General features: G+C 54.7%; 1 protein-coding gene across 1 annotated transcript in view; it reads left to right on the top strand.

Moving 5' to 3' along the window:
• Positions 1-27,663, top strand: part of RAMP1 (receptor activity modifying protein 1) — a 41,173-nt gene continuing 13,510 nt past the window's right edge. Inside the window, exons 1-2 of the mRNA NM_001083777.2 lie at positions 1-105; positions 9,248-9,386. Coding sequence (NP_001077246.2) covers positions 54-105; positions 9,248-9,386 — 191 coding nt within the window. The 5' untranslated portion in view covers positions 1-53. The remainder of the gene's footprint in view (positions 106-9,247; positions 9,387-27,663) is intronic.

Consider the following 27,663-nt stretch of genomic DNA (forward strand, 5'->3'; position numbering starts at 1 on the left):
TCAGTCCTCGGCGGGGCGCGCGGCGGGCGGCTGGACTCGGCTCGGCTGCGGCCATGGCCCCGGGCCTGCGCGGCCTCCGGTGCCGCGGCCTCTGGCTGCTCCTGGGTGAGTAGGCGGGGGTCCCGGCTCCGGCTCAGGACGGGCCGCGGGCGGGGGGCGCCTCCCTCCGGGGAAGGGGCGGCTTCGGAGGCCTCGCGGGGGCGCGGGGCGCGGGCACTCAGGTTCCGGAGGAAACCGTGACCGACCTCATGGCACCTTGGCCCCCGGCTCCAGGCTGCGGGCAGTTTCGGGTTCCAGAATCAGAACCACGTACCATTTACCTAGAAAACTGGCTAAAACTGAAAATCTGACACATTCACAGCCAACAGTTGCTGGTTTGTAGATAAGCCTCCTTTGCAGAAATGAGGCCAACCATTCTCTTCGGGGCATTTCCACAGGGGGTGTGTGTGTGTGCGTATTGACTTGCCATTCTGTGTGTGTTGACTTGCCTGTGTGTGTGTATGTAGGTGTGTGTTGACTTGCCTGTGTGTGTGTGTGTGTGTGTGTGTTGATTTGCCACTCTGTGTGGGTGTGTGTTGACTTGCCAATCTGTGTGTGTATGTAGGTGTGTGTTGACTTGCCAGTGTGTGTGTGTGTGTGTGTGTGTGGCTAGCAGCAGTCCAGAGAGGGGCTCTTGGGGAGGTGGCAGAACACGCCTGGCTCTCTGTTCTGAGACCATGGTGGCAGGAGCCTGCAGCTGACTCAGCAAAATTTAGCAGAAATTGTCATCTTCAGTTCCCTCTTCCCACTGTTTTCATAAAATGCTAAGCAACCTTCCTGAACTGCCTCAGCTATTGGATTCATTTCATGTATTTAGTTACCATTTAATAAAAACCAAATCAGTCATGTAAAGTGGAAGAATCCAGTGGCCCAGGGAGGCCCCCACAGTTCTTCCTGGTGGCTGTGTCCTGGCTGCCAAGCAGCGATGCTGCCCTTGGGGAAGGGGTCCCCACAGTGCCGTGCAGCTGCTCAAGAGGCAGCCAGGGGTTGCGGGGCTTGTCTGGGAGGCGGGAGGCTGTCACTCCAAGCTTCCAGTTCCCACACCTCGCCAAGGAGTGTTGGAGCTGCCCAAAACCTTTAGCATCTACTTCAACAGAATGTACTCTGAAAGCTGATCCTGCCACTTAAGTATTTTTGCTGAAGGTATATGAAAAGCAGAATCTTATAATAATATTCTCTTCTTTTGCATTAGGATCTGTGGGTTTGACCTGGAATGTACTGTTTTAGTTTCTTAAGAAATGAGCATTTCTCTTTCAGCAAGGTAGAGAGCTGGGCTGAGCCCAGCTTATTTAAGCATAAATAAACAAATTCTCTTTCCTACCATCCAGAAGCTGCACCCTCTAAAGCTTATGTAAATAAAACACTTTATCGTGATCACATATTAAAGACCTTCCTTGTTTACCAAGAAAATAATACATGTTCTGGTGGAAGGTCAAAGTCTTGGAACCCTAACATTCTGAGAGGTCTGGCTAATGTTATATCATGGAAGAACAAACACAGCTTTATGAGGTTATCAGTTAATTAGTGTCATTGGAGCCGAGCTGTAGTCAGAAGAATTAGGAGAGCACACGTTTTTCTTTCCAAGGGGTAGTGTGAGCTAGAGCCCCTTGGTGATGAAGATTTTGCTACCCAGAATAGCAAGGTGGAATTTCTTATTTTTCATCCGTCAGAAAAGAGGGACATTTCCAGAGGAGCCAGAGTCCGTGCATCATGACTTCGTTGTAAGCTCCCGTCACTACCCGCCCACCTTCACTGGGCAGTGCTGGCCGGCGTTGGCCTGTTTGAACTCCTCTGTCGTCTGTCCTGGGAAACATGCACCTCCCCTCGCGTGCTGGGGGAGGGGGTACTTCTTGCAAGGCTGCTGTGTCCCTGGGTCGGGAAGACCCCCTGGAGAAGGGAATGGCTACCTACTCCACTATCTGTGCCTGGAGAATCCCGTGGACAGGGGAGCCTGGCGGACTACAGTCCATGGGGTCGTAGAGAGTCAGACACAGTGACTAACACTGTGTTTATTGAAATATGTGACTTTATATAAATACAAGGGTAGCTGTTTGGAACCGACCAGGACATCACAGGAAATGCAGTCCACATGACTGCTTCAGATTGTCATGCTGCTTTAGTCCGGAGGCGGCTCTAATCCTGGAGTCATCTGAAAGGTTCTTTTTTTTGCTCATCAACTCAGTGTGTCTGTTCACCCTGTGTGTGTAGTGGCAGGGAGACGTTTCTGGGTATCCGTCTTCCTTCTACAGCTGCGTGCCCGGCAGTGTGCACATCGTTAGGCGAGGGCTGTTGAGAGATGATGTTTATGCCCACATCAGAAGTGGCGGTAACCACATGTCAAGGAAGGGTTTTAGGTGAAATCCTTACTCAGGGCAAATAGCTAGCTGGGGAAAGCCGGTTCCTCCTGCTTTCCCCCAGGATGAAGCAATCCCATAGCTTCTCCTCACTTAGAAACGGCGCCTGGCAGAGTGTGTGATGGCGGCGCCCCGTGTGACCTGAATTCCAGGAAGATGCTGAGCCATCAGCAGGGCAGCCCCTCGGGCTTGGTGGCCTTCAGGCCCAGAGCCTGTCTTTCCCAAGGGCCGCCTGGCACGGAGGGCTCCCCGCTCCTAGGGCCCTGGCCCAGGCCTGCCTGCCGGGACGGTCTCGGGGAGGGACCCGGGACCCAGGCCCAACTCTCCGTTTAGTCCTCTCAGCTGGACATGGGGGCCGTGCGGCCAGGTCCCATCCCAGGAGCCGCAGGGGCCCCGGGGAGGGGACAGCAGGGCACCTCTCCAAGACAGACGCACTGACAGACAGACCTGAGTGAGCCCCAAGAGATGAACGTTTCCAGCCCATGACCCCGTCACATTTGAGTCTGACGTGTGCCCAGCAGGGTGGTGGGCCTGGTGCGTGGCAGATACACGGTGGGCTCTGAGAAGGGCACACGCTGGCAGGTGTGGGAGCTGTGAGATCCCTGCCTGAGAACCTCTCGTTCTGCCAGGGACTCGGGAGACCTGAGGAGGAGACCGGGAGCCTGGGGAGGGGCCGGGGGAGGGGCAGAATCCCCGCCGGCCCTGGGTGCCCCCCCACCCGCCTGCCCCTGCTCTTCAGCATCCTCCTGGCACGTGGAGACCACAGGACGCTGCTGGGGCTCTGCCCTGTCCCCCCAGCCTCCTCCCACCACCCCCATGGTGCGCCCACAGGGATGTCCTGGGCACCAGCCCTCCCCCGCTCCAGGATGGATGACCTTGGGGCTGGATAACGTTTCTAGAGAACACGTCTGTTCTTGGCCAGGAGGGTTATGTCAACACAGCAGCGGGAGGAAGCTCCCAGGCTAAACAAGAGCTTATTCTTGGTGACATAATGATGGTATTGTTGTTCATGGAGAAAAACAAAAGAATTTCCCTAAGATTGTTTTATGTTAGTATTTTCTTTGACATCGAAAGACATCACTGCAGTGATCATTTAAAACACAGATTCTGAGCAGTTTCACTAAAGCAGGGTCCATGGCCAAGTCTCAGCAGGGGAGCAGGGGACCCGGGCGTCTCATCACAGCCCGGCCGCTCTTATTTCCTGCTCACTAGACCTCCCAGTGTCCCTGTCATATTTGTCCTGATCCCACCCCGCTCCCGGGTGGAGTTCTCCGGTGAATTCTGTGGGACCAGGGACCAGAGGCCGCCCCCTGCACCCACCTGGGCAGCACCCACCTGTGTGTGCTTCCAGGGCTCTGTACCCCCATACCCAAGAGGCTCACCAGCAAGGGTTCTCCTGAGCCAGGCCTCACCTGGGAGGATCAAAGACAGCAGTTTACCCGGCAAATGACCGAATGACAATGCCTGTCTCACTGTCACACGCTCCAGTCCACCGTCGACTGGAACAAAAGCAGTCCATGAATCAGATAGCAGACTTGAGAGCTGGACCATAAAGAAGCCCGAGCAGTGAAGAATGGATGCTTTCGAACTGTGGTGTTGGAGAAGACTCTTTCGAGTCCCTTGGACTGCAAGGAGATCCAACCAGTCCATCCTAAAGGAGATCAGTGCTGGGTGTTCATTGGAAGGACTGATGCTGAAGCTGAAGCTTCAATCTTTGGCCACCTGATACGAAGAGACAGCTCAGTGGAAAAGACCCTGATGCTGGGAAAGATTTAAGGCAGGAGGAGAAGGGGATGACAGAGGATGAGATGGTTGGATGGTATCACCGACTCGATGAACATGAGTTTGAGCAAGCTCCAAGAGATGGTGAAGGACAGGGAGGCCTGGCATGCTACAGTCCACGGGGTCGCAAAGAGTTGGACATGAATGAAGGACTGAACAACAGCAATAGCAAACCTCATGTTTTGGGGGAAGAGGCCTGAAAGGCAAAGGCGAGGCGAGGTGACAGAGGCTGGCCCCTCTGCGTGAGGCATTATTGCTTCGGGCAGGTTCCAGGGTCCATTTGTGCAGACAGATGCTGTGGTCCGGGTAGATGGACAGATGAGGGAGGCACTCCCTCATGCTGGTGACTCCCCCGGCTCCTAACACTAGGGCCACATGGGGCCAGGCCTGCCAGGGCTTTCGAGAAGCCGGAACAGATCTGGAGCGCTAAGACAGCCGTCCCTGCATGGGAGTGAGGAGTCTCCCAGCTGATCTGCTGAGGCGGGCTGCTGAGTATGGAGGAGGCACAGGCTCCCAGGTCCCCGTCCCCTCCTGCGGTTGGCTGTTGAAGGGTTCCTGGTAGCAGTTAGAAGATGGCGCGATGCACAGTCGGAGAGGGCTCTCTGCTGGGCAGGGCGGAGGAGGTGATGGTTCACTGGGCCTTGAGGGTTGAGTAGGAGTTTTCACTTGTCACACAGAGTTGTTGTTGTTGTGGTTGTTTTTGTTTTTCATTTTGTCTTTTGGGTTCTTCTTTTCCTTTTCCAGAGTAGACGGAGAAAGGCTGAAGGTAACACGTTCAAACCAAGTGCTGTTTACGTCATCCTCTGGGGCATTTAGTGACTGGCCAGGCAGGTAGCTTCCTGGGCATTTGGCTCCTGAGTGGCTGTAACCAGGGGAGTCCTGGGAGTGGGTGGTTCCCAGTGTGCTGGCCCCAGCTGGGGGAGCAGAAGGTGATTCGGCTGGAGCGCACAGAGCAAGGCTTTCCTGCGGCTGTTAGGAGAAGGTCTGGGCAGAATAGAGGTGGCGCTTTGGAAACCCCATTCCTTAACCTGCAGAAGATAGGGAAGAGCAGAGGCAGCGTGAAGATCAGCTGTGATCACAGCACTTGGCTCACCGCTCTCAACATTCCCTCAGATTTACTGATTTTAATTGAGGAGTGACTTCCCTCGTGGCTCAGCCAGTTACGGAGTCTGCCTGCAATGCAGAGACTCGGGTTTGATCTCTGGGTCGGGAAGATCCCCTGGACAAGGGAATGGCTACCCACTCCAGTACTCTTGCCTGGAGAATTCCATAGACAGAGAAGCCTGACAGGCTACAGTTCATGGGGTTGCAAAGAGTTGGACATGACTGAGCAACTTCTTCAATTCAACTGAGTAATTGGCATAGAATAAACAATGCATTTCAAGTGTGTGGCTTAGAAGGTCCTGGGATATGTATGCACCCATGTGGACTCAAGACTGTGCGCGTGGGTACCCACCACCTCCACAGTGTGCCTCTGTCGCCTCCCCTTCCTGCCCCCTCCCACCACGCCTGCAGGGCTCACACGCTGTGAGTCACTAAGGTCCCCTCACACCGCAGACCCTCAGGGAGGGCCACGTGCGGCTGGTCCTGTAGACACAAGTTCTGGAAACCAGCCCCGTTGGCCCACTTGGTGCAGGAGGGTCTCATTTCACAGAGAAAGAAACTGTCCCAGAGGTGACGGGGCCCGGGGGCCCAGCCTGGGTGGTGGGGGCAGTGGGCTGGGGCCCAAGGGCCCACTGGCTCCGCCAGGGGAGGCTCTGAGCCCAGCTCCCCGGCCGGCCACTCCAACAAGGGAGGGGCCCTTCCCACGGCTCGCCCCCCACCCGTGACCCCAGCCCTGGGAGGCCCATGCGGGTCTGCGGCTCTGTCTCTGCAATCGTGGCGTGAGCTGAGCGGCAGCAAGACGGGCCGGTTTTGCGGGCACGCAGCCGCAGGCCAAGGGCACAGGTGAGAAGAGAGACCTGGCGGGTCCTCCCCTGGGCCCTCGTCGCTCGTTAGAAAGCCCAAAGGCCCCCAAGCCCCAGGGGCTCCCGTGGGGCGCCGGCCACCCTGTCTTTCTGGCCCCAGGCCCATTGCCATAGCGATCTCACGGCGGGTCCTCTCCCTGTCAGGGCCGGGGGCATTGTCTGTGCTTTCTCGGAGCCCCTCCAGCCCCAGCCAGCCTTCCTGCACTGGAGAACACCGGCACAAGGGCAAGTCCTGCCTCAGCTTGCTGCTGTCTGCCCGGCAGCCTCGCACTTGGCCTCTTAAGACACGCGCTGTGAAGGATTAACCTCGCAGTCACCTGGGAACGGGAGCCACCTGGTCTCAAACAGCTGGTTTTAAAACATTGGGCAGTGTATTCAGTTTTAAAGCCATGATGGGGCCTCTCTTTGCAAGGAAAAGAACTATATCAGGCTCGTTTTTTATTAAAAAAAAAAAAGCATCATCCTTCTCCTGTGCTGAAACTGGTTTCCAAATTCACCACCCAAGCAGCTTGCCCAACCTCATTCCAGTTGTCGAACAGCCGGGAGAACCAGCTCTGGGCTCCCGCAGGGCAGGAAAGAAAGGGTAGCGGTAGTGGTGAAGGCCGGACTTTGCCCCCACAGAGCAGAGGGCCCGCCCTTGGGACACAGACAACGGCTCCCAGAGAGGTGGGAGCTGCCCGACCCTGGGCCAGCCCCGATCCGGGCCACGGCGAGGCCACGGGGCGGGCCCTACAGCGGGGCTCACACCCACAGTGGGGGCTCCAGCGTGACCTGAGGCCCAGAACGATTGTGGGGGACTGTTGTGGGCACCCCTCCAGTGTCCACATCAGCTCCTGGCTTTCGGTTGCCTGCCCCCGAGCACTGACCTTCTCCCTAACCCAGCCCTGCCAGCGCAGGAGGGGAGCCCAGCGCCCTTCCTGATCTCCTGAGGGCGCTCCGAGGCGCCTCGCTGCAGCCCAGGCACAGCGCGCTGTGCTAAAGCCGGGTGTCGCAGACTTGTTCGTTTGACAAATAATAAGGTGCAGAGCCGCTGGCTAGCAGGGAGGGCGACAGGCAATCAGAGGGCGGCCAAAGGAGAGGAAAACCCCGCCCACCCTAAATAAAGCCTGGAGGACCTCGGGGAGGAGGCTGCGGAGTAGGACGGGCTGCATCTGGGTCTGGGCTTTGCGGGCAAAAGGAGGTCCGCGGGCGCAGCCCGGGCAGATGTGCAGAGTGCTGAGGGCGTGGGGGCACCAGGGTGGGGCTTTCGGAACATGGCTGGAGCTCCTCCGTGAGCCAGTGTCTAAGCACTCCCCACCCTGAGCTACCTGTGACCCTGGGCGCTCCACCTGTGCACGAAGGTGGGCTTTCTCAGGGGCGTCTGGATGGAGCCGGGGTTGGGAGCAGCCCCTTCCCCCAGCTGGTCCTCGGGTGCGTGAGCTGTGCCAGGTGGACCCGGCGGGGTCCCATCCCAGGGCACCCAGGGTGGGCTGGCCTGCTCCCCACGCCTGCGGGTCCTCTTCTGAGGCTCCTCCAAGGGGGTTTTCCTCTTGCCAGCCTCTCGTCTCCTCCACCCACCACCCATTACTCCTGGTTTCTCTGGCTGAAAACCCCCAGGGTCCTCCCTGCTTCCCAGCATGCATGTCCAGATCTGGGGTACAGAGTGACACCCTCCAGGCGGTGGGCGCAGGACCGGGCATCTCGGCGCTCAGGCAGTGAAGTGAAGTGAAGTAAGTCGCTCAGTCGTGTCCGACTCTTTGCAACCCCAGGGACTATACAGTTCATGGAATTCTCCAGGCCAGGATACTGGAGTGGGTAGCCTTTCCCTTCTCCAGGGGATCTTCCCAACCCAGGGATGGAACTCAGGTCTCCCGCATTGCAGGCGGATTCTTTACCAGCTGAGCCACAGGGTGAAGCCCGAGGCTTTTTTCAGCTCCTGCCGCCAGCTTCACCTCTATCTCCATGTGCCGTGGGCTCCCTGTGTTTGGCTTCTTATTTGTGACCAATCACAGAGCTAATCACAGTCCCTGGCAATCCATGGGGTCACAGAGTCAGACACGACTAAGCGGCTAAACAAACAAATCAGTGTTGTCCTTGTGTTGCTGTGAAATGTCACTCTGTTGGCTCGAGCCCCTGACAAGATGTGTCTGGCCTGCCGTCTGTCACTTAGGTAAGTGGACTCGTTAGTCTCCCGCCCCCACTGGGCAACATGGAATTGGGCCCTGGAGGTCCTCACGTGGACCCTGGAGAGGAGGGTGGAGCCCCCTGCCACCACGTAGCCCCTGGGACTCCGGTGGGGACAGAGACAGGGTCTGCTCCCCTGCCTGCCAGGGGCCCTGTGCTGGCCACCCTCCCAGCCCCCAGGGCACTCTGCCCTTCACCTTCATTTGGGACAGCCCGTCAACTCTGTTACCTGTAGCCGACACCACTGTCCACCTGTTCCTCTCCCCAGTCCCCATGAGTGGAAGGGTAGGAACAGCTCAGGTGACAGCTTGGCAGCTTGGTTTCTAGCCGATGAACACCCAGACCCAGAGAACGTGAGCTCAGCGCTGGGTGGTACAGCCCGGCTGGCACACACTGGTGGAAGAGCGGGGTACGGGTCTCCAAGACCCTGTGCTGCTCACCAGCTCCCTGGGGCAGGCTGATTCCTCCCCTCACTCCCGGGCAGACGTGCAGGGGCCTCGTGGGTGATCAGCCTGTGTCCAGTCCCAGCAGGCTGTTCTCACTGCCACAGTTTCTGTGTCTGCGAAGTGGAGGCTTAGGAACCAGGTCAGGGGTGGGTGAGGCCGAAAAGGTGCGTGAGTGTCAGGCCGTGTCCCCCGGACCAGAGGACGTGTAGTCCCCGCTCTGGAGCCCAGGGAGATGGCAGTCTCAGACACACTGTCAGCAGGCGGGCCTTTGCTGGGCCCCGAAGTGACTGATCATGCCATCCAGCTGGAGCCTGGACGCCCCACCCACCCCCCACCCCCGGGATCGCGGCGCCCCCCAGGGCATCTGGGTGGCCTGGGAGTCAGACGGGCCAGTCTGTGCTGGTGGGTGTGGGCCGCGAAGGGTGGAGCCAGCCCCTGACTCTGCAGGGATGGGCGATCTAGGTAGATGACTATCCTGCGGGGGCTCTCGTTGCAGTGACCCACCTCTGCCTGGCCACTGCCTGCCAGCACGCCGACCACGGCACCCTCCTCCAGGAGTTCTGCCTCCCCCAGTTCCAGGCACACATGGAGGCCGTTGGGAGGACGCTGTGGTGTGACTGGGGCAAGACCATCAGGTGAGTCTGGCGTGTCCTGGAGGGGCAGCGGGGATGCTGTGAGAGCGTCTCCCTCGAGGCCCCAGGAGCTGTTCTTCACTGACAGGCTGGTTCCCACGCCACAGGCTGGGACCAGAGAGAGGGTGAAGAGGGGTGCGCTGGGGGGCGGGCGCGTGGACAGGGAGGGCAGGGGCCGTGACCTCGATGACCAGGCTCAAGCTGGGTAGCGGGGCAGAGGCGGCAGGCAGCAGAGGGCTCCGTCGGGCTGGGTCCAGTCTGGGATGCTGGTGGTGGGAGCAAGATCCAGCTCCCAGGGGGCCGGGTCCCTATGACAGGAGGCCCCTCCCCCACCTGGTGCAGGGTGGTCCCCTCAGCCTCCCACCATCCCCGAGACCCAGCCTGTCCTCCCACCTGCCCAGGGGGCTCGGGCTCGGAGCTTCCTGGAACCGTAGGGTGGAGGCACGCCCCTCACCAGGGGCAGCTGGACATGAGCCCCTTCTTCTTCCCAACTTGGTCCTTCTACCAAGATGTCCTTCCCCCAAGATGTCCTTCCCCCAAGATGTCCTTCCCCCTGACCCACAGGGTGCATCCCAGCCCCCCTCGGCTGCTCGATGAGGTCGGGAGCCTCCCCCCCACCCAGGCCTGGCTCCTTCATCTTCTAGGGCAGCCAGCAGCAATCAGCTTGTCTGCGGTTGATATTCAAGGCTGAGTTTTCCTAGGCTGTGTTTCTGCTTCAGTGTTCAGACCCTGGGGGCACCTGGGGGCTCCAGTGGGCAAGGAAAGGCAAAGAGAAGCACCCTCCAAACACCGAGATTGCAGTGGGGTTGACAACCCAGCCAGGCATGTGGGGTCCCCAGTGTGTGTGCGGGTTTCGGGCCGGGCTCCGACATCGTCCGTACAAGGACTGCCCTCGGTTCACAGCCTGGCCAGGACACACAGGAGCTGGGCGCGGGGTCCTCAACCTCCTGTAGTTAACATGAAGCCTGCGCTTGCCTCCAGGGTTTGAGCAGAGGCTCCGCGGCAGCCACCCCAGCAGGGTCTCCTCCCCATCCTCCTCCTCCACGGCCTTCAGGGTCTCCTATTCTGAGCTGAGAAATCAGTCAAAGGGGGAGGCAGGCTATTAAAAATCAGCTTTTCAGGCTAGTGGGCCTTCCGATTCTCTGAAGGGTTTGTGTTTAAATGAAAGGTCACACATTGTTAAGATGCAGAGAAGACGCCAAGGGGTCCCTGGGGATCCGCACTCCCCCCACCACCATCCAGCTCTGTGCAAGTGATTTGTGTGGACAGATTGCAAACCAGTGGCCGAGCAGAAGAGGTAGCACAAGCAGCAGGTGACATGCTGAACGAAGCAGTGGTGACAGGTTCCTAGAAACGAAGCGGGCGCGCACGGTTCCCGCCTGTGCTCAGAGTGCAAACAGGAGTCGTTATCACCCGGCCTGGAGTTCTGCCATCCTCCCAGCTGAGCCAGGTGTGATTCAGCTGGAAGTCGGAGTGGCGGGGGTGGGGCGGGGTTGCTGGGAAATTTCTTTATTTAAAAAGGAAATCAAGACCACTGAGGGAGGGAGAGGCAGAAGACCCATCGTGAGAGCTTCTCAGCAAATCAGCTGGGGCTAGCAAGCTGGTGGGCAGAATAAAGGCCCCTAGAGATGTGTGCACCCTAACCTGAGACCTGGGAACGTGTTTCATTGTGTGATGTTCAGTTCAGTCACTCAGTCGTCTCTGATTCTTTGTGACCTCGTGGACTGCAGCACACCAGGCCTCCCTGTCCATCACCGACTCTCTGAGTTTGCTGAAAATCATGTCCATCAAGTAGGTCATGCCATCCAACCATCTCATCCTCTGTCGTCCCCTTCTCCTCCTGCCCTCAGTCTTTCCCAGCATCAGGGTCTTTTCAAATGAGTCAGCTCTTCACACCAGGTGGCCAAAGTATTGGAGTTTCAGCTTCAGCATCAGTCCTTCCAATGAATATTCAGGACTGATTTCTTTTAGGATGGACTGGTGGATCTCCTTGCAGTCCAAGGGACTCTCAAGAGTCTTCTCCAACACCACAGTTCAAAAGCATCAATTCTTCTGTACTCAGCTTTCTTTATAGTCCAATTGTCACATCCATACATGACCACTGGAAAAACCATAGCCTTGACTAGACGGACTTTTGTCAGCAAAGTAACGTCTCTGCTTTTGAATATGCTGTCTAGGTTGGTCATAACTTTTCTTCCAAGGACCAAGCGTCTTTTAATTTCATGGCTGCACTCACCATCCACAGTGATTTTGGAACCCCCAAAAATAAATTCCGTCACTGTTTCCACTGTTTCCCCATCTATTTCCCACGAAGTGATGGGACCAGATGCCATGATCTTCGTTTTCTGAATGTTGAGCTTTAGGCCAACTTTTTCACTCTCCTCTTTCACTTTCATCAAGAGGCTTTTGAGTTCCTCTTCACTTTCTGCCATAAGGGTGGTGTCATCTGCATATCTGAGGTTATTGATATTTCTCCCGGCAATCTTGATTCCAGCTTGTGTTTCTTCCAGTCCAGCGTTTCTCATGATGTACTCTGCAGATAAGTTAAATAAGCAGGGTGGCAATATACAGCCTTGACACATTCCTTTTCCTATTTGGAACCAGTCTGTTGTTCCATGTCCAGTTCTAACTGTTGCTTCCTGACCTGCATACAGATTTCTCAGGATGCAGGTCAGGTGGTCTGGTATTCCCATCTCTTGAAGAATGTTCCACAGTTTGTTGTGATCCACACAGTCAAAGGCTTTGGCATAGTCAATGAAGCAGATGTAGATGTTTTTCTGAAACTCTCTTGCTTTCTCTATGATTCAATGAATGCTGGCAATTTGATCTCTGGTTCCTCTGCCTTTTCTAAATCTAGCTTGAAAATCTTGAAGTTCATGGTTCACATACTGTTGAAGCCTGGCTTGGAGAATTTTGAGCATTACTTTGCTAGTGTGTGAGATGAGTGCAATTGTGTGGTAGTTTGAGCATTCTTTGGCATTGCCTTTCTTTGGGATTAGAATGAAAACTGACCTTTTCCAGTCCTGTGGCCACTTCTGAGTTTTCCAACTTTTCTGGCATATTGAGTGCAGCACTTTCACAGCATCATCTTTTAGGATTTGAAATAGCTCAACTGGAATTCCATCACCTCCACTAGCTTTGTGTTGATGCTTCCTATGGCCCACTTGACTTCACATTCCAGGATGTCTGGCTCTAGGTGAGTGATCACACCACCGCAGTTATCTGGGTCATGAAGATTTTTTTTGTACAGTCCTTCTGTGTATTCTTGCCACGTCTTCATATTTTCTGCTTGTGTTAGGTCCGTACCATTTCTGTCCTTTATTGTGTCCATCTTTGCATGAAATGTTCCCTTGGACTCTCTAATTTTTTGGAGAGGTCTCTGGTCTTTCCCATCCTGTTGTTTTCCTCTACATTACGCGGCGATGGGGAGGCAAATCACAGGTGGCACTGCGGTTGCTGCCCAGGCGGCCTGGAGGGGGGTCATGAGGGTTGTCTGGGCGGGCCCGGCACCGTCACTCGGCTCCGCAAATCGTCCAGCCTTGGCAGTTTGTGCTTCCTGGTGGCTCAGACGGTAAAGAATCCGCCTGCAATGCGGGAGACCTGGGTTTGATCCCTGGGTCAGGAAGATCCCCTGGAGAAGGGCATGGCACCCCACTCCAGTATTCTTGCCTGGAGAATCCCATGGACAGAGGAGCCTGGCGGGCTGCAGTGCACGGGTCACGAAGAGTCAGACCCGACCGAGTCTGCACTTTAACCTGGAGGTCACAGCGCCGTCAAGCTAACTTTGGTGTCCTTTTGGCCCACCCACTCACCGTCTGACTTTCTCACCATGAGATTCTCCAGGCTCATTCTGTGCGCTTTCTGCCCCAACCTTGGAATAAGCCATGTTTCCAAGGAGCCCTGGTTCCTTTTATTAAAGAGCGGTGTTCAGAGGCCAAGATAAACATACACATATATTCCTATCAGGGATTGAGACGTAACCAGTGAAACCACGCAAGCCCAAGAAGAAAAAGAACATGGGTGAATCCCCCTTTACCCTGGTGGAGGGCAAGGCTATATATAACTGTATTTATTTCAAGGAAGTGGCTTATGATTGTGGGGTGTGCAAAGTCCGAAACCTGTGGGGCAGGCCGAGGCTGGAGGTCTTGGACAGAGCTGATGCTCGCAGCCTCAAGGCAGAATTTATTTTTATTTTATTTTATTTATAGCTGTTTTGGGTCTTCGTTGCCGGGCTCAGGCTTTTCTCTAGTTGCGGTGCTTGGGCTTCTCCCACTGCAGAGCCTGGGCTCTAGGCCACTTGGATTTCAGCGGTTGCAGTTTGTGAGCCTTAGAAGACAGGGTTAGTTGCCCCGTGGCACATGGGAGCAGGGATCAAACCCACGTCCCCTGCATTGGCAGGCGGATTCTTAACCACTGACTACCAGGGAAGTCCGAAGCAGAACTCCTTAACTTGCTCTCAAGGCCTTTCAGCTGAGAGTGAGGTGCCCCCCACCCCCGCCCCGGCCTGCATCATCAAGAACCATCTCCTGTATTTAAGGCCAGCTGATGCTGGGAGGGATGGGGGGCAGGAGGAGAAGGGGACGACAGAGGATGAGATGGCTGGATGGCATCACTGACTCGATGGACGTGAGTCTGAGTGAACTCTGGGAGCTAGTGATGGACAGGGAGGCCTGGCGTGCTGCAATTCATGGGGTCACAAAGAGTCAGACATGACTGAGCGACTGAACTGAACTGAACTGAACTGGCCTCCAGCTCATCTGTCCTGAGAATGGCTCGGGGGTCAACGCTCAGTCCTTCCATGTGTGAAGATGCCTGGGGAGCCTCAGATTGCTCAGGGGTCTGACCCATCGCTGCACCAGGTCCTTGCGGGGCTGCTGGGCCCAGGAGAGCAGGCTCCCGTCCGTGAGCCAGGCCAAGTCCACCACGTCCCAGAGTTCAGCTCCTTAAACTGCAGCCCTGGCTCACTAATGGGAACCTAACATGATTTAAAGCATTAACTGGGGGTATAATCTAATTGGGGAAGCTTCAGAGGACACGGGAAAATGTGTTGTCAGATGCTCTCATTTCCAGAGAACTTCCTGCACTGTTGGTCAGGGAGGGGAGGAGTCTGGAATGTGCAGGACTCAGCTAGGAAACGGCTGGTTTTATTTATTTATTTTTAATATTTGTTTACTTGGCTGTGCTGCATCTTCGCTGCAGCCTGCAGAATCTTAAGTTGCAGCACACGGGACCCAGTTCCCTGACCAGGGATGGAACCTGGGCCCCCAGCACTGGCAGGCGGATTCTTAACCCCTGGAGCACCAGGGAGGTCCCGAGGGCTGGTTGACAGTGATCATATTTTTCCCCAAGCCGAGAAATGTCGGGTGGGTTTGGAAGGCCAGGAGACAGCCCTGCTCGTCCACTTTGCACACACCTTCAGGCTCTGAGCTGGGGAAGGTATTAGGGCGGGAGCATTGGAGGTGGGCCAGGGAATGGGCACTGCCCTCTGAGACTGGTCATAAGGGACACAAGTTTCACTTCTTCCCGGCGTCTCTGCCCCGAAGCCTCTGGGTTTGTGTCTGCCCCCCAGGTGAGGTTTTCCAGGGGGCTCAGAGGTTAAAAAAAAAAAATGCTCCTGCCAATGCAGGAGACACAGGAGACGTGGGTTCATACCTTAATTGGGAAGATCCCCTAAAGGAGGAAATGGCAACCCCCTCCAGTATTCTTGCCTGGAAAATTCCATGGACAGAGGAGCCTGGCGGGCTACAGTCCATGGGGCTGCAAAGAGTCGGACAGGACTGAGCGACTTCACTTTCACTTTTTCACTTTCATGCATTGGAGAAAGAAATGGCAACCCACTCCAGTTTTCTTGCCTGGAGAATCCCAGGGGCAGGAGAGCCTGGTGGGCTGACGTCTATGGGGTCACGCAGAGTTGGACACGACTGAAGTGACTTAGCAGCAGCAGCAGCAGAGCACACACGCATGCACGCGTGTGTCTGCCTCAACGCTTCAGCGTCTGAGGGGCCCGGGTCCCTGTGGCCTGCTCCTGGGGACCCCTCGCTGCCACACGGGCCCCATGAAAGCCCTCCAGCCTGGCCTGAGCCTCGGTCCAGTTACGAGGCCTGGCCGGCCTGGGCGCTGAGGAGCCGCCCCGGGGGTTGCCAAGGAGGGCACAGGAGCAGGGCACTTAACCAGGGAGACTTGGTTTCGGTGGGTCGCTGGCCCACACGGGGTCTGGACAGGCCCGCTGTGATGCCCCTTATGCTGTAGGAACCAAGGGCCTGTTCTGTGTGTCGCTTGGAAGGAGTCAGTTCAGGAAATTCTTCCCTGCTCCGCAGCAGCGGTTGGAACAGCTGCTTTGCTTCTGACTCCAACAGGAACCGAGGGCAGCATCTTTCTTCAACACCGAGGTTTCTCTGGGACAGATTCTGTCAGCCCCTCCCCAGGGTCCCTGCTGTGCTTGGCCACCCCTCCCAGGCCTTGAGGGGCCCACACCCAGAGTACCAGGCAGGCCCTTCACCAGCGCCCCGCAGGACGCCGGGAGGGGAGGCCGGCCCACCTGAGCACCCCCCGCAGCCGGGAGCTCTCAGAGCAGGGCCGGGCACACGTGAGTGTTTGTCACGGGTCTGCCCACGAGTGCTGGGCCACATCCTTGTTGGGAGGACCTAGCACAGAGGTCCACTTCCCGCCCTCTGCTCACCTGGATTGGGGCACCCGCCAGGCGTCCCACAGCACCCACCGCCTCCAGCCCAGGAGTGCAGAAAGCTGGCAGATGCCCTGGGGCCTCTGGGGGCCTTCGGGGAGGCCTCCCCCAGCTCCCCGGCCCAGCCTCAGCTGGGTCTCCTGCCCGCAGGGAGCAGGCATCGACACGGCCTTCCAGTGGCTGGACGAGGGCGTGGAGTGGGTGAGCACGTGGCCGCGGTCCTTCCCAGACGGTCCCTGCCTCCCCCAGCTTCACATCACCCCCCTCATCGCCCTTCTGAGCGTGACACGGGTAGGCAGGAAACTCTGCTGCCTGGGGGGCGGCGGGGAGGGAACCCTGGGCTCTTAGAGCTCCCCCAGGATGCGCCAGGCCCCACTGCCACAGGGGCCCGCCTGTGCTCAGGTGGGCTGGGTGGGCAGAAGAAAGGGGGCGCCCTTCCCCGCCAAAGGCAGATTCCTAAAGCCCCATCTAGGTGGCATCTGGGCAGAGCCTTCAGGACGGCAGCTCTGGGCACAGGAGTGTCCCGGGCACCCCATGACCCCAGACACCCCACCACCCCGGGCACCCCAAGACTCCACAGCATGAACACAGGCCTGCGGTCGTGGGGATAGGGGTCTCAGGAGGCCTGCCAGCCCTCTGCTCTGTTTCTGGAGCTCAGCCACGGCTGCCCTGGGGGCAGGTCCGGGGCTGGGGCCAGTGGTGGGCGCCAGGCATGCTGGAGGGGGCAGGCGGGAGCCTTTCTGGCTCCGAGAGATGAGACTGAGGGTCAGGAAGCTCCCAGGAGGAGACCCACCTGCAGAGGCAGCAACCACGGGCGGGAACTGGGGAGGAGGGCCTGGACCTCCCCGTCCATGCCCGAGGCCGCTGCTCCGTCCTCAGGTTCCCTCCACCTCCACGGCTCCCCTGGAGCTGGGGACAAACACACGCTCCCCAGACGTGGGGCCACTAGGCCCTGGCACCCCGCCTGCTCTGACGTCTTTTTCCATCAAGTGATGAAGGGCCCAGTTTCACAATCTCCCCACTTCGGGATGGAGTCGGGCCATGTCAGAACGGGAATGTCAGAAGCAGACGGCGCCCAGAGGACCCCAGCTGGGCGGAAGGGCAGGCAGATGGAACTCATCGGGGCTGGGGGCTCCCTGCTCCCACGCCTCCCTCCCCGCTCCCCTGGACACCCCTCCCCGCAGCCCCGGAAACCTCAGGCCCGTCCAGGCCCTCGGGGCAGCTGGGACTTCTCTGTCTGGGGCGGTGGGCCAGGCTCGTCGTGCTGGACAGCTTCCGGGGTCTTTGGACACCGGGAAGGGGGGCAGGGCAGGGCTGGTGATGGGAGATGAGGATGGGGTGATGCGGTGCTCTGGGAGCAAGGGTGGCTGGGCGGGGGTCATGGCAGATGTCCCTTCTTAATGCTGACCTCACCCCAGCACTCACCCTGCCCCCTGCAGCGCCCCCTCCAAGCCCAGAGACAGGGTCTCCCAGGACCGGCCCACTCCTCAGTTATTCACACCCAGGGTCTACTGGCGGAGGGGCTCTGGGAGCCCGCCCCCAGGCACACTTTGAGGTCACCTTTCTCTCCAAGTGTCTTACAGGACTTAAGCCCTGGACACTTATGTACAAGGTGCCCAGCAGGACATACTCAGGACAGCCCTTAGGTCTGAGACACCTTCTTCTCCAGCTCCTTGTCTTAGAAACAGAGACCTGGGACTTCCTGGTGTTCCAGTGGCTAAGACTCTGGGCTCTCAGTGCAGGGGCCCAGGTTCAATTCCCAGTCACAGAACTAGATCCCACGTGCGGCAACCAAAGATCGTGTATGCCTCAAGAAAGATTCAGTGCAGCCAGATAAATAAATAAGATTTTAAAAGAAAAGAAATGGAGACCCCACTTCCTTTTTTTTTTTTTTTTTTGACTTTTTAAAAGTATTTCATTTATTTGTTTGGCTGTGCCGGGTCTCAGTTGCCACATGTGGGATATTTGAGTTGCAGCATGAGAACTCAGTTCTGGTGTGTGGGATCTAATTCCCTGACCAGGGATGGAACCCGGGCCCCCTGCACTGGGATCAAGGAGCCTTAGCCACCAGGGAAGTCCGAGACCTCACTTTCTTAAAAACACACTCCTTTTGGGTAGGTGGGTAGCTGAGTTTTCCCCACTGCCAGGGTGGGGCAGGCAGTCTATATCAATGGCAAGAAGGCCAAGTTAACATGACCTGATGTTTCCAATCCCACTTATGTTGACCCGTTTCTGGGTTTTGATGTTGCAAATGATGCCACTATAAGAATTTTATACGTAGAGCCTTACTTCTTTTCGATTCATTTCTTTAAGAATTCTTGCACGTGGGCTTGCTTCGACACATGCCATGAACATTCTGTGGTTCTTGATAGGTTTGGCCCTATGGCCCTTTTAAAGGATTTCACTAATCCGCATTACCAGCAACATTCAAAAACACGTATTTCCTCATGAGGAATGTGTATGAGTTTAGGGAGATTTTATTTTTGCAGATTTAAATGAGATTTCCTCTTCAGTTTCAATTTGCCCCATCTTTGACTGTTAGAAGACTGGGCTGTTCTCCCATAGCTATTTGCAATTTGTTTTTTTTCCCCCTCAAATGCAGATTATCTGACCTTAACCTTCCCTGTTTATCTCTTGAGTCATTGGGGGTATTTTTAATCTTCTTGTACAAACTCTTGACTACAGTAAAGACTGGCTCTTTGTCATCTTGTTCTAAATATTTACTCTTCATGTTTCCTTTGGTGATGTTTATTTTCCATGTTTTATTTAATTAGTTATTCAGTTACTACAAGTGCCCAGATTCATTCCTCAGAGTTCTGATTTCTGCGAGGTCCTGTCTGTTCTACAGGTTCAGCTGAGTCATGTGGCCACAACAGTATGTTGTTTCTATTTAGTTGTTCTGTGTTTTGAAATAACATGTATCTTCTCAATGCAGTGGATCGTTACCTTAAGACGTGAATGAAAATTTATGTCCTTCCTACCTCAATGACCCTAATGTAATTTTTTGAATAATATTTCCTCCCTCAATTATTTGGTTATGCTTAGTTTAATACATTTAATACATTCTTGTACACATTGGAGTCTGTTTCAGGTAGTTTTTACTTATGTTTTGGGGTCATATTCCAGCACTTCGATTATCATGGCTTTATGATATTTTCTACAAGTTAGAAGTGCTCGTCTGATCCTACTGTGCTCACTTCCCTTATATTTCACATTAGGTTGTGCTCTGTCTGATGTATTTTCCACCTGTTTTTCCGAAAGAACTGAAGAACCATTTGGCCAAATTCCATACAAACTCTATTTTAAGATTCTGAGATGACTGGTATCAATCCATCAACTTAGGAAGGATCAGCTGTTTGCAAGAGCCTTTCCCACCGGGGGCACTGTGGGCCCTGGTGTCCTGAGTGCTGGCAGCTGGTGTTGTGGGTTGACGAGTTGTTACCTTTGGGTGCTGCCTCTTAGTGATTAGTACAAGAAGTAAGTGTGGCAGGGGGAGGCAGGGGCGGGGGGAAGCATGGAGCCGAGATGGGGCCCGTCTGGGTATGAACCCTGCTGATTCTTTCACTGCTTACACTCTCTGGGCCTCTGTTTTCTCTGCAGTGAATGAGTCTAATAGCATTTTCTTGATTAACAGTTCCTGATTTGCCTCTATGCGAATTTCCTTAATTGGGTTTTAGGATTAGGCTGCATGTGTGGGTGCTCAGTCATTCAGTCATATCCGACTCATTTGCAACCCCATGGACTGTGTAACTCACCAGGCTCCTCTGTCCATGGGATTTTCCAGGCAAGGATACTGGAGTGGGTTGCCATTTCCTCCTCCAGGGGATCTTCCCAACCCAGGAATCAAACCCACATTTCCTAGCAGCTCCTGCATGGGCAGGGGGATTCTTTACCACTGAGCCATCTGGGAAGCCTAAAGGCTTAGCCTCCTACTTGCCGAATGGAATATATGTGTTCAGCGGACTCCTGGAGCTAAGAGTAGGGAATAACCGACGTACCTGGAGCATGATTCGTTCCTGCAAGGAGATCCTGAATACTCATTGGAAGGACTGATGCTGAAGCTGAAGCTCCAACACTCTGGCCATTGGATGCGAAGAGCAGACTCACTGGGAAAGACCCTGATGCTGGGAAAGGTTGAAGGCGGGAGGAGAAGGGGGCAACAGAAGATGTTTACAAGAGTCCTTCCCACGGGAGGACTCAGCTCTGAATAGATTGGGGGAGTTCGTTCTCCAGTTTCTTCCCCCACTGTTTATTAGTTTTGGCTGCTTTTGGCTTCCTGTCTGTGGTTCAGCCATGTGTATGTGGCCCATAACCTCTCACTAAACCGCAGAGGCCTGTAGCATCCCCTTAAATGCCCGCTGTCCGCTACGTCCAGTTTTGTGTTTTTGTTGTTGCTGTTTGGCTGCACTAGGTCTTCATTGCTTTGCAGAGCCTTTCTCTGCTTGCAGCAAGCGGGGGCCACTCTGTTGCAGTGTGTGGGCTTCTCGTTGGGCTGGCTTCTCTTGTTGGGGAGCACGGGCCCTAGGCTCCTGGGCTTCAGTGGTTGTGGCGCTGACGCAACGGGCTTGGTAGTTGCGGCTTTCAGGCTCGAGAGCATGGGCTCAGACGCTGTGACACATGGGCCCAGTCACTCCTCAGCACGTGGAATCTTCCCAGGCCAGGCATCGAACCCGTGTCCCCTGCGTGGGCAGGTGGATTCTTAACCACTGGACACCAGGGAACTCCCAACGTTTGTTTTATCTCTGTGTTTTTCTCCCCCTTTTTTCCTTCATTTAGATGCCACCTTATTCATCAAAGGGAAACCAAAAGGCCCAGTTTTCCATTCAGTTCAGTTCAGTCGTGTCCGACTCTCTGTGACCCCATGGACTGCAGCACTCCAGGCCTCCCTGTCCATCCCCAACTCCCGGATCTTACTCAAACTCATGTCCATCGAGTTGGTGATGCCATCCAACCATCTCATCCTCTGTCGTCCCCTTCTCCTCCTGCCTTCAATCTTTCCCAGAATCAGCGTCTTCTGAGGAGTCAATTCTTCGCATCAGGTGGCCAAAGTATTGCAGTTTCAGCTTCAGTATCAGTCCTTCCAATGAATATTCAGGACTGATTTCCTTTAGGATGGACTCGGTGGATCTCCTTGCAGTCCAAGTGACTCTCAAGAGTCTTCTCCAACACCACAGTTCAAAAGCATCAGTTCTTCGGCGCTCACCTTTCTTCACAGTCCAACTCCCACATCCATACACGACTATTGGAAAAACCATAGCTTTGACTAGATGGACCTTAATTGGCAAAGTAATGTCTCTGCTTTTTAATATGCTGTCTAGGTTAGTCATAACTTTCCTTCCAAGGAGTAAGTGTCTTTTAATTTCATGGCTGCAATCACCATCTGCAGTGATTTTGGAGCCAAAAAAAATAAAGTTTGTCACTGTTTCAATTGTTTCCCCATCTATTTCCCATGAAGTGATGGGACCGGATGCCATGATCTTAGTTTTTTGGATGTTGAGCTTTAGGCCAACTTTTCACTCTCCACTTTCACTTTCATCAAGAGGCTCTTTAGTTCTTCTCTTTCTGCCATAAGGGTGGTGTCATCTGCATATCTGAGGTTATTGATATTTCTCCTAGCAATCTTGATTCCAGCTTGTGCTTCATCCAGCCCAGCATTTCTCATGATGTACTCTGCATATAAGTTAAACAAGCAGGGTGACAATATACAGCCTTGACATACTCCTTTTCCTATTAGGAACCAGTCTGTGTTCCATGTCCAGTTCTAACTGTTGCTCCCTGACCTGCACACAGATTTCTCAGGGGGCAGGTCAGGTGATCTAGTATTCCCATCTCTTTCAGAATGTTCCACAATTTGTTGTGATCCACACAGTCAAAGGCTTTGGCGTAGTCAATAAAGCAGATGTAGATGTTTTTCTGAAACTCTCTTGCTTTTTCAATGATCCAATGGATGTTGGCAATTTATTCTATGGTTCCTCTGCCTTTTCTAAATCCAGCTTGAACATTTGGAAGTTCATGGTTCACATACTGTTGAAGCCGGGCTTGGAGAGTTTTGAGCATTACTTTGCTAGTGTGTGAGATGAGTGCAATTGTGTGGTAGTTTGAGCATTCTTTGGCATTGCCTTTCTTTGGGATTGGAATGAAAACTGACCTTTTCCAGTCCTGTGGCAGCTGCTGAATTTTCCAACTTTGCTGGCATATTGAGTGCAGCACTTTCACAGCATCATCTTTTAGGATTTGAAATAGCTCAACTGGAATTCCATCACCTCCACTAGCTTTGTTCATAGTGATGCTTCCTAAGGCCCACTTGACTTTGCATTCCAGGATGTCTAGCTCTAAGTGAGTGATCATACTATCGTGATTATCTGGGTCGTGAAGATCTTTTTTGTACAGTTCTTCTGTGTATTCTTGCCACCTCTTCTTAGTATCTTCTACCTCTGTTAGGTCCCTACCATTTCTGACCTTTAGTGTGTCCATCTTTACATGAAATGTTCCCTTGGTGTCTCTAATTTTCTTGAAGAGATCTCTAGTCTTTCCCATTCTATTGTTTTCCTCTGTTTGTTTGCATTGATCACTGAGAAAGGCTTTCTTATCTCTCCTTGCTATTCTTTGGAACTCTGCATTCAGACCTCTGGTGTTTTGGCTCCCTCCATAGGCTGTATATTGTCACCCTGCTTATTTAACTTATATGCAGAGTACATCATGAGAAACGCTGGGCTGGAAGAAGCACAAGCTGGAATCAAGATTGCCGGGAGAAATATCAATAACCTCAGATATGCAGATGACACCACCCTTATGGCAGAAAGTGAAGAAGAACTCAAAAGCCTCTTGATGAAAGTGAAAGAGGCGAGTGAAAAAGTTGGCTTACAGCTCAACATTCAGAAAACGAAGATCATGGCATCTGGTCCCATCACTTCATGGCAAATAGATGGGGAAACAGTGGAAACAGTGTCAGACTTTATTTTTTTGGGCTCCAAAATCACTGTAGATGGTAACTGCAGCCATGAAATTAAAAGACGCTTACTCCTTGGAAGAAAAGTTATGACCAACCTAGATGGCATATTGAAAAACAGAGACATTACTGGGATTTCTTTGGAAGGAATGATGCCACCTCATGCGAAGAGCTGACTTATTGGAAAAGACCCTGATGCTGGGAGGGATTGGGGGCAGGAGGAGAAGGGGACGACAGAGGATGAGATGGCTAGATGGCATCACCGACTCGATGGACGTGAGTCTGAGTGAACTCCGGGAGTTGGTGATGGAGAGGGAGGCCTGGCATGCTGCGATTCATGGGGTCACAAAGAGTCAGACACAACTGAGCAACTGAACTGAACTGAACTGATATCTATCTCTCCATCTACCTCTTTCTATCCATCCATCCATCTATTTACTTATCTATCATTGCATCTACCTATTTTGTACTCTCTGTTCTTTTATCAGCAATAACTATTGATCTGATAGGGCTCTTGGTTACTTAATCTGTGCAGACAGGCTGTTAATTCAAATATGTCTTACTGTTTTTAACATCATCATTCGTTTTTACGTGTTTTAAATTCAGGCAACAGTTTGAAGTAGATTCTAGAAATAAGCCATGTGATTAGTACATTCTCAGAATTCAGAACTTTCCAAGGAGCTTTTTGCTGCCTTTGTACTTGAGTGACAGCCTGACAGGATACTACGTCTATGCTGAGCAGCCTTGTTCATATAGTTCATGAGCATGAAGTTCACGAAGCTGCTTGTTGTCCCATTGTCTCTGGCTTTTCATCGTGTTTTCAGAGAAAGCAGAAGATGTTTTGCTTTGTCTTTTAAACATGAGCTCCTTTTCTCTGGCCCAGAGGTTCGTGGGTTGCCAGAACCAGGGGGCCAGAAATAGACAGCAGAGGAGCAGGGCAGGCAGGACATGGGCCCGGAGGCCCAGGGGCTGCACCACGGCTGCCTGGGGAAGAGCTCGCAAGACACACATCCTCAGACCCTGGCAGCTGAGACCGCTGGGGACGTGAGCCGATGGGGAGCACCAGTGCATGACACCCCTCCCCACCTGGTCCCAGAGCAGGTGGGGGAGGTTTGAGACCCCTCTCCTGGAAGCCAGGTGGGTCTGCAGTTTCCCCGTGACACCTATTTCCCTGTGTCTCCATCCTCCGGGTGCTCATGGTCCAGGCTTGTGTCCCAGGGTGATTTGGGGCCACGGAGAAGCCCCTGAGGATGACTGGGAGCTTCTCCCTTGCTGGGGGGACTTGCCCTCCTGCATGGGCACATGTTCCCGGGGTGGTGGAACGTATCACCAGGCCAGGGGATCAGGGGCAGCCAGGTGCCTCAGTGGGGTGGGGTGGGCATCTCAAGTGGGGCTTCTTAGCCTCATGACTGCCTCCTACTAGGCAAGGTGGGGGACTCACGCCCCCTTGCTGGGAGCCTGGGACCACTCTACCCATTTTAAAGGTAGAAGCATGGAGCCTCAGTTCTCAAAGCCCACCGCTGGTCGCTGTCCTGTGGTACAGAATGTTGTGCGGCTCTGCCCCAACCCTCAGTGTTGCCTTGAGCTCCAGACAAGATGGGCCAGCCAGGAGGGGGCCAGCTGGGCATGGGCAGCTGGCGGGACATGTGGTTGGGGGTGAGCTCATGCTGGGGGCCCTTACTGAGGAGGGGAAGGTAGTCCGTCAAGGCTTTGGGAAGCTCTCGGGGGTCCCAGGAGAATCCAGTGGCATCAGGGAGACAGAGGACCACCAGGGCAGGGGGACGGGGACCAGGGCCCTGCCCAGGCCCAGGGGCGGGGCTGCAGGGCCTGGAGGGGAAATACCGTCCCTCTGGCCGCCAACGTGGCTTCCCAAAGGCTGTTAGAGTCCAAATATAGCGCCCTGGCAGTCCTGCTTAATCCCGGGCTCAGACAAGCATGTTCACCCATGTCCTGGCAAGGGCAGGGCCCTGGGCCCCAGCAGGCTGGGTGCGGCCAGCTGGGGACTTCACCCTGCTGGACCTGGGTGTCCACACAGTGGTCCTGGGAGATCCCAGGGTGGCAGCGGGTCAGAGGGGTCCCACTGGCCTGGCCACCAGTGGGCACTGCTCCTGGTGTCCTCAGACCCGGGGCCGAGCGCTGTGAGCACAGTCACACCCCACCTACCGACCCTTGGAAGACACCCCCTGCATTTGGAAACTGGAGCCTCCCTCCTCGCACCGCAGACCCCCGGAGCCAGGTCCTGCTGCAGCCTGATCCTGAGGTGGTGGTGTGCCCTGCTGCCCGTGGGGAGCCCGGCCTGGCAGCGCCCAGCTGGTGTCTGATGCCAGAGTGGCTGCTTTCGGAGCCAGGGATGGACTCCTCCCAGCCAGGGCATAGGGGCCCAGAGTCCTTCCTGCCCGGAGCAGAGCCCATGGAAGAGGGCCAGTGGGGGAGGCCCCTCCCCAACGGGGTTAGCGGTCTACATGTAGGAGGCAAGCAGACCCCAAGTCAGACCCCTGGGCCAGCCACCTCACTGCCCTCTGGGGCCACTTGCTTGGTCGCCTGCCCAGCTCCCTGGGCTGCCAGGCGGGGCGGAGTCTGGGCGCCATGTGAATGGCCTCAGTGTGTCCTGTCCGCTGAACAACAGAGGGTTTCGCTGTCACAGGGATGGGGCATGTCCACTCGGAGGTCACAGCCAGCTTCGGGGTGTGCGGGCCATGCACCCCAGCCTAAGTGAGTCCCCATTCTGCATGCCCGCAGCTCCCTCCTAGTTACAGGGTGTCCATCGCCCAGCGGGGCGAGACTGGGCCTGTCCTGCCCCAGGGCCCGGTGTGCACGTGCTCCCAGCAGGAGCCCAGACCCCCTTGTGGACATCAGACCAGCCCCACCTGCCACAGGGTGTCCGAAGAGGCGGGTGCCTGCCCCCCTCGGTCTCTCAGCCTTGGGTCCCTGAAGTCCAGTCTCCCCGCACGGCACCCAGCAGCCCCTCTGTCCCCTCTGGGCCTTCCTGCTCCTCCGTGCGGGTGCGTCTCACAGGCTGGGCTCCACTGAGGAATCCTGGGGGTGGGCAAGGAGGGGGTGCTCTCTCTACAGAGCCTGGAGAGGGAGCAGAGGCCCAGTGGCCTGACCAGTGCCAAGCTCAGGACACCAGGACGGGGTGGAGAGCTGCCCGGCATGGTGGCAAAGCTCCGGGTTGTCCCCCAAACTCTGTGGACATCTTCCAGAAACACAGGAAAACGGTGACGTCCTCAGTTGATAGCAGTCACCTTCAGTTCAGTTCAGCCGCTCAGTCGTGTCCGACTCTTCATAACCTCATGGACCGCAGCATGCCAGGCCTCCCTGTCCATCACCAACTCTCTGAGTTTGCTCAAACTCATGTCCATCAAGTCAGGGATGCCATCCAACCATCTCATCCTCTGTCGTGTCCCCCTCTCCTCCTACCCTCAATCTTTCCCAGCATCAGGGTCTTTTCCAATGAGTCAGTTCTTCGCATCAGGTGGCCAGAGTATTGGAGTTTCGGCTTCAACATCAGTCCTTCCAATGAACACTCAGGACTGATCTCCTTTAGGATGGACTGGTTGGATCTCCTTGCAGTCCAAGGGACTCGCAGGAGTCTTCTCCAACACCACAGTTCAAAAACATCAATTCTTTGGCGCTCAACCTTCCTTATGTTCCAACTCTCACTCTCATACATGACCACTGGAAAAACCATAGACTTGACTAGATGGACCTTTTTGGCAAAGTAGTGTCTCTGCTTTATAATATGCTGTCTAGGTTGGTCATAATTTTCCCTCCAAGGAGTAAGCGTCTTTTAATTTCATGGCCGTAGTCACCATCTGCAGGGATTTTGGAGCCAAAAAAAATAAAGTCTGCCACTGTTTCCACTGTTTCCCCATCTATTTCCCACGAAGTGATGGGACCAGATGCCATGATCTTCGTTTTCTGAATGTTGAGTTTTAAGCCAACTTTTTCTCTCTCCTCTTTCACTTTCATCAAGAGGCTCTTTAGTTCCTCTTCACTTTCTGCCATAAGGGTGGTGTCATCTGCATATCTGAGGTTATTGATATTTCTCCCGGCAATCTTGATTCCAGCTTGTGCTTCTTCCAGTCCAGCGTTTCTCATGATGTACTCTGCATATAAGTTAAATAAGTAGGGTGACAATATCCAGCCTTGATGGACTCCTTTTCCTATTTGGAACCAGTCTGTTGTTCCATGTCCAGTTCTAACTGTTGCTTCCTGACCTGCACACAGATTTCTCAGGAGGCAGGTCAGGTGGTCTGGTATTCCCATCTCTTTCAGAATTTCCCAGAGTTTGTGATGATCCACACAGTCAAAGGCTTTGGCATAGTCAATAAAGCAGAAATAGATGTTTTTCTGGAACTCTTGCTTTTTCGATGATCCAGCAGATGTTGGCAATTTGATCTCTGGTTCCTCTGCCTTTTCTAAAACCAGCTTGAAATCTGGAAGTTCCCGGTTCACGTACTGCTGAAGCCCGGCTTGGAGGATTTTGAGCATCACTTTACTAGCATCACCTTGGCTGGGTGCTTTTCCCGGTGAGGGTCGGGGAGTGGGGACCGCCCCACATGCACTGGCTTCCTGGCAGCCATCTCAGCCCTGGGCCTTCTGCCCAGTTGGATCCCACAGCTCAGAGATCCTGAGCCTCTTGCCTG

This window comes from Bos taurus, chromosome 3 (assembly GCF_002263795.3).
Source record: "Bos taurus isolate L1 Dominette 01449 registration number 42190680 breed Hereford chromosome 3, ARS-UCD2.0, whole genome shotgun sequence".
Lineage (NCBI taxonomy): Eukaryota > Metazoa > Chordata > Mammalia > Artiodactyla > Bovidae > Bos > Bos taurus.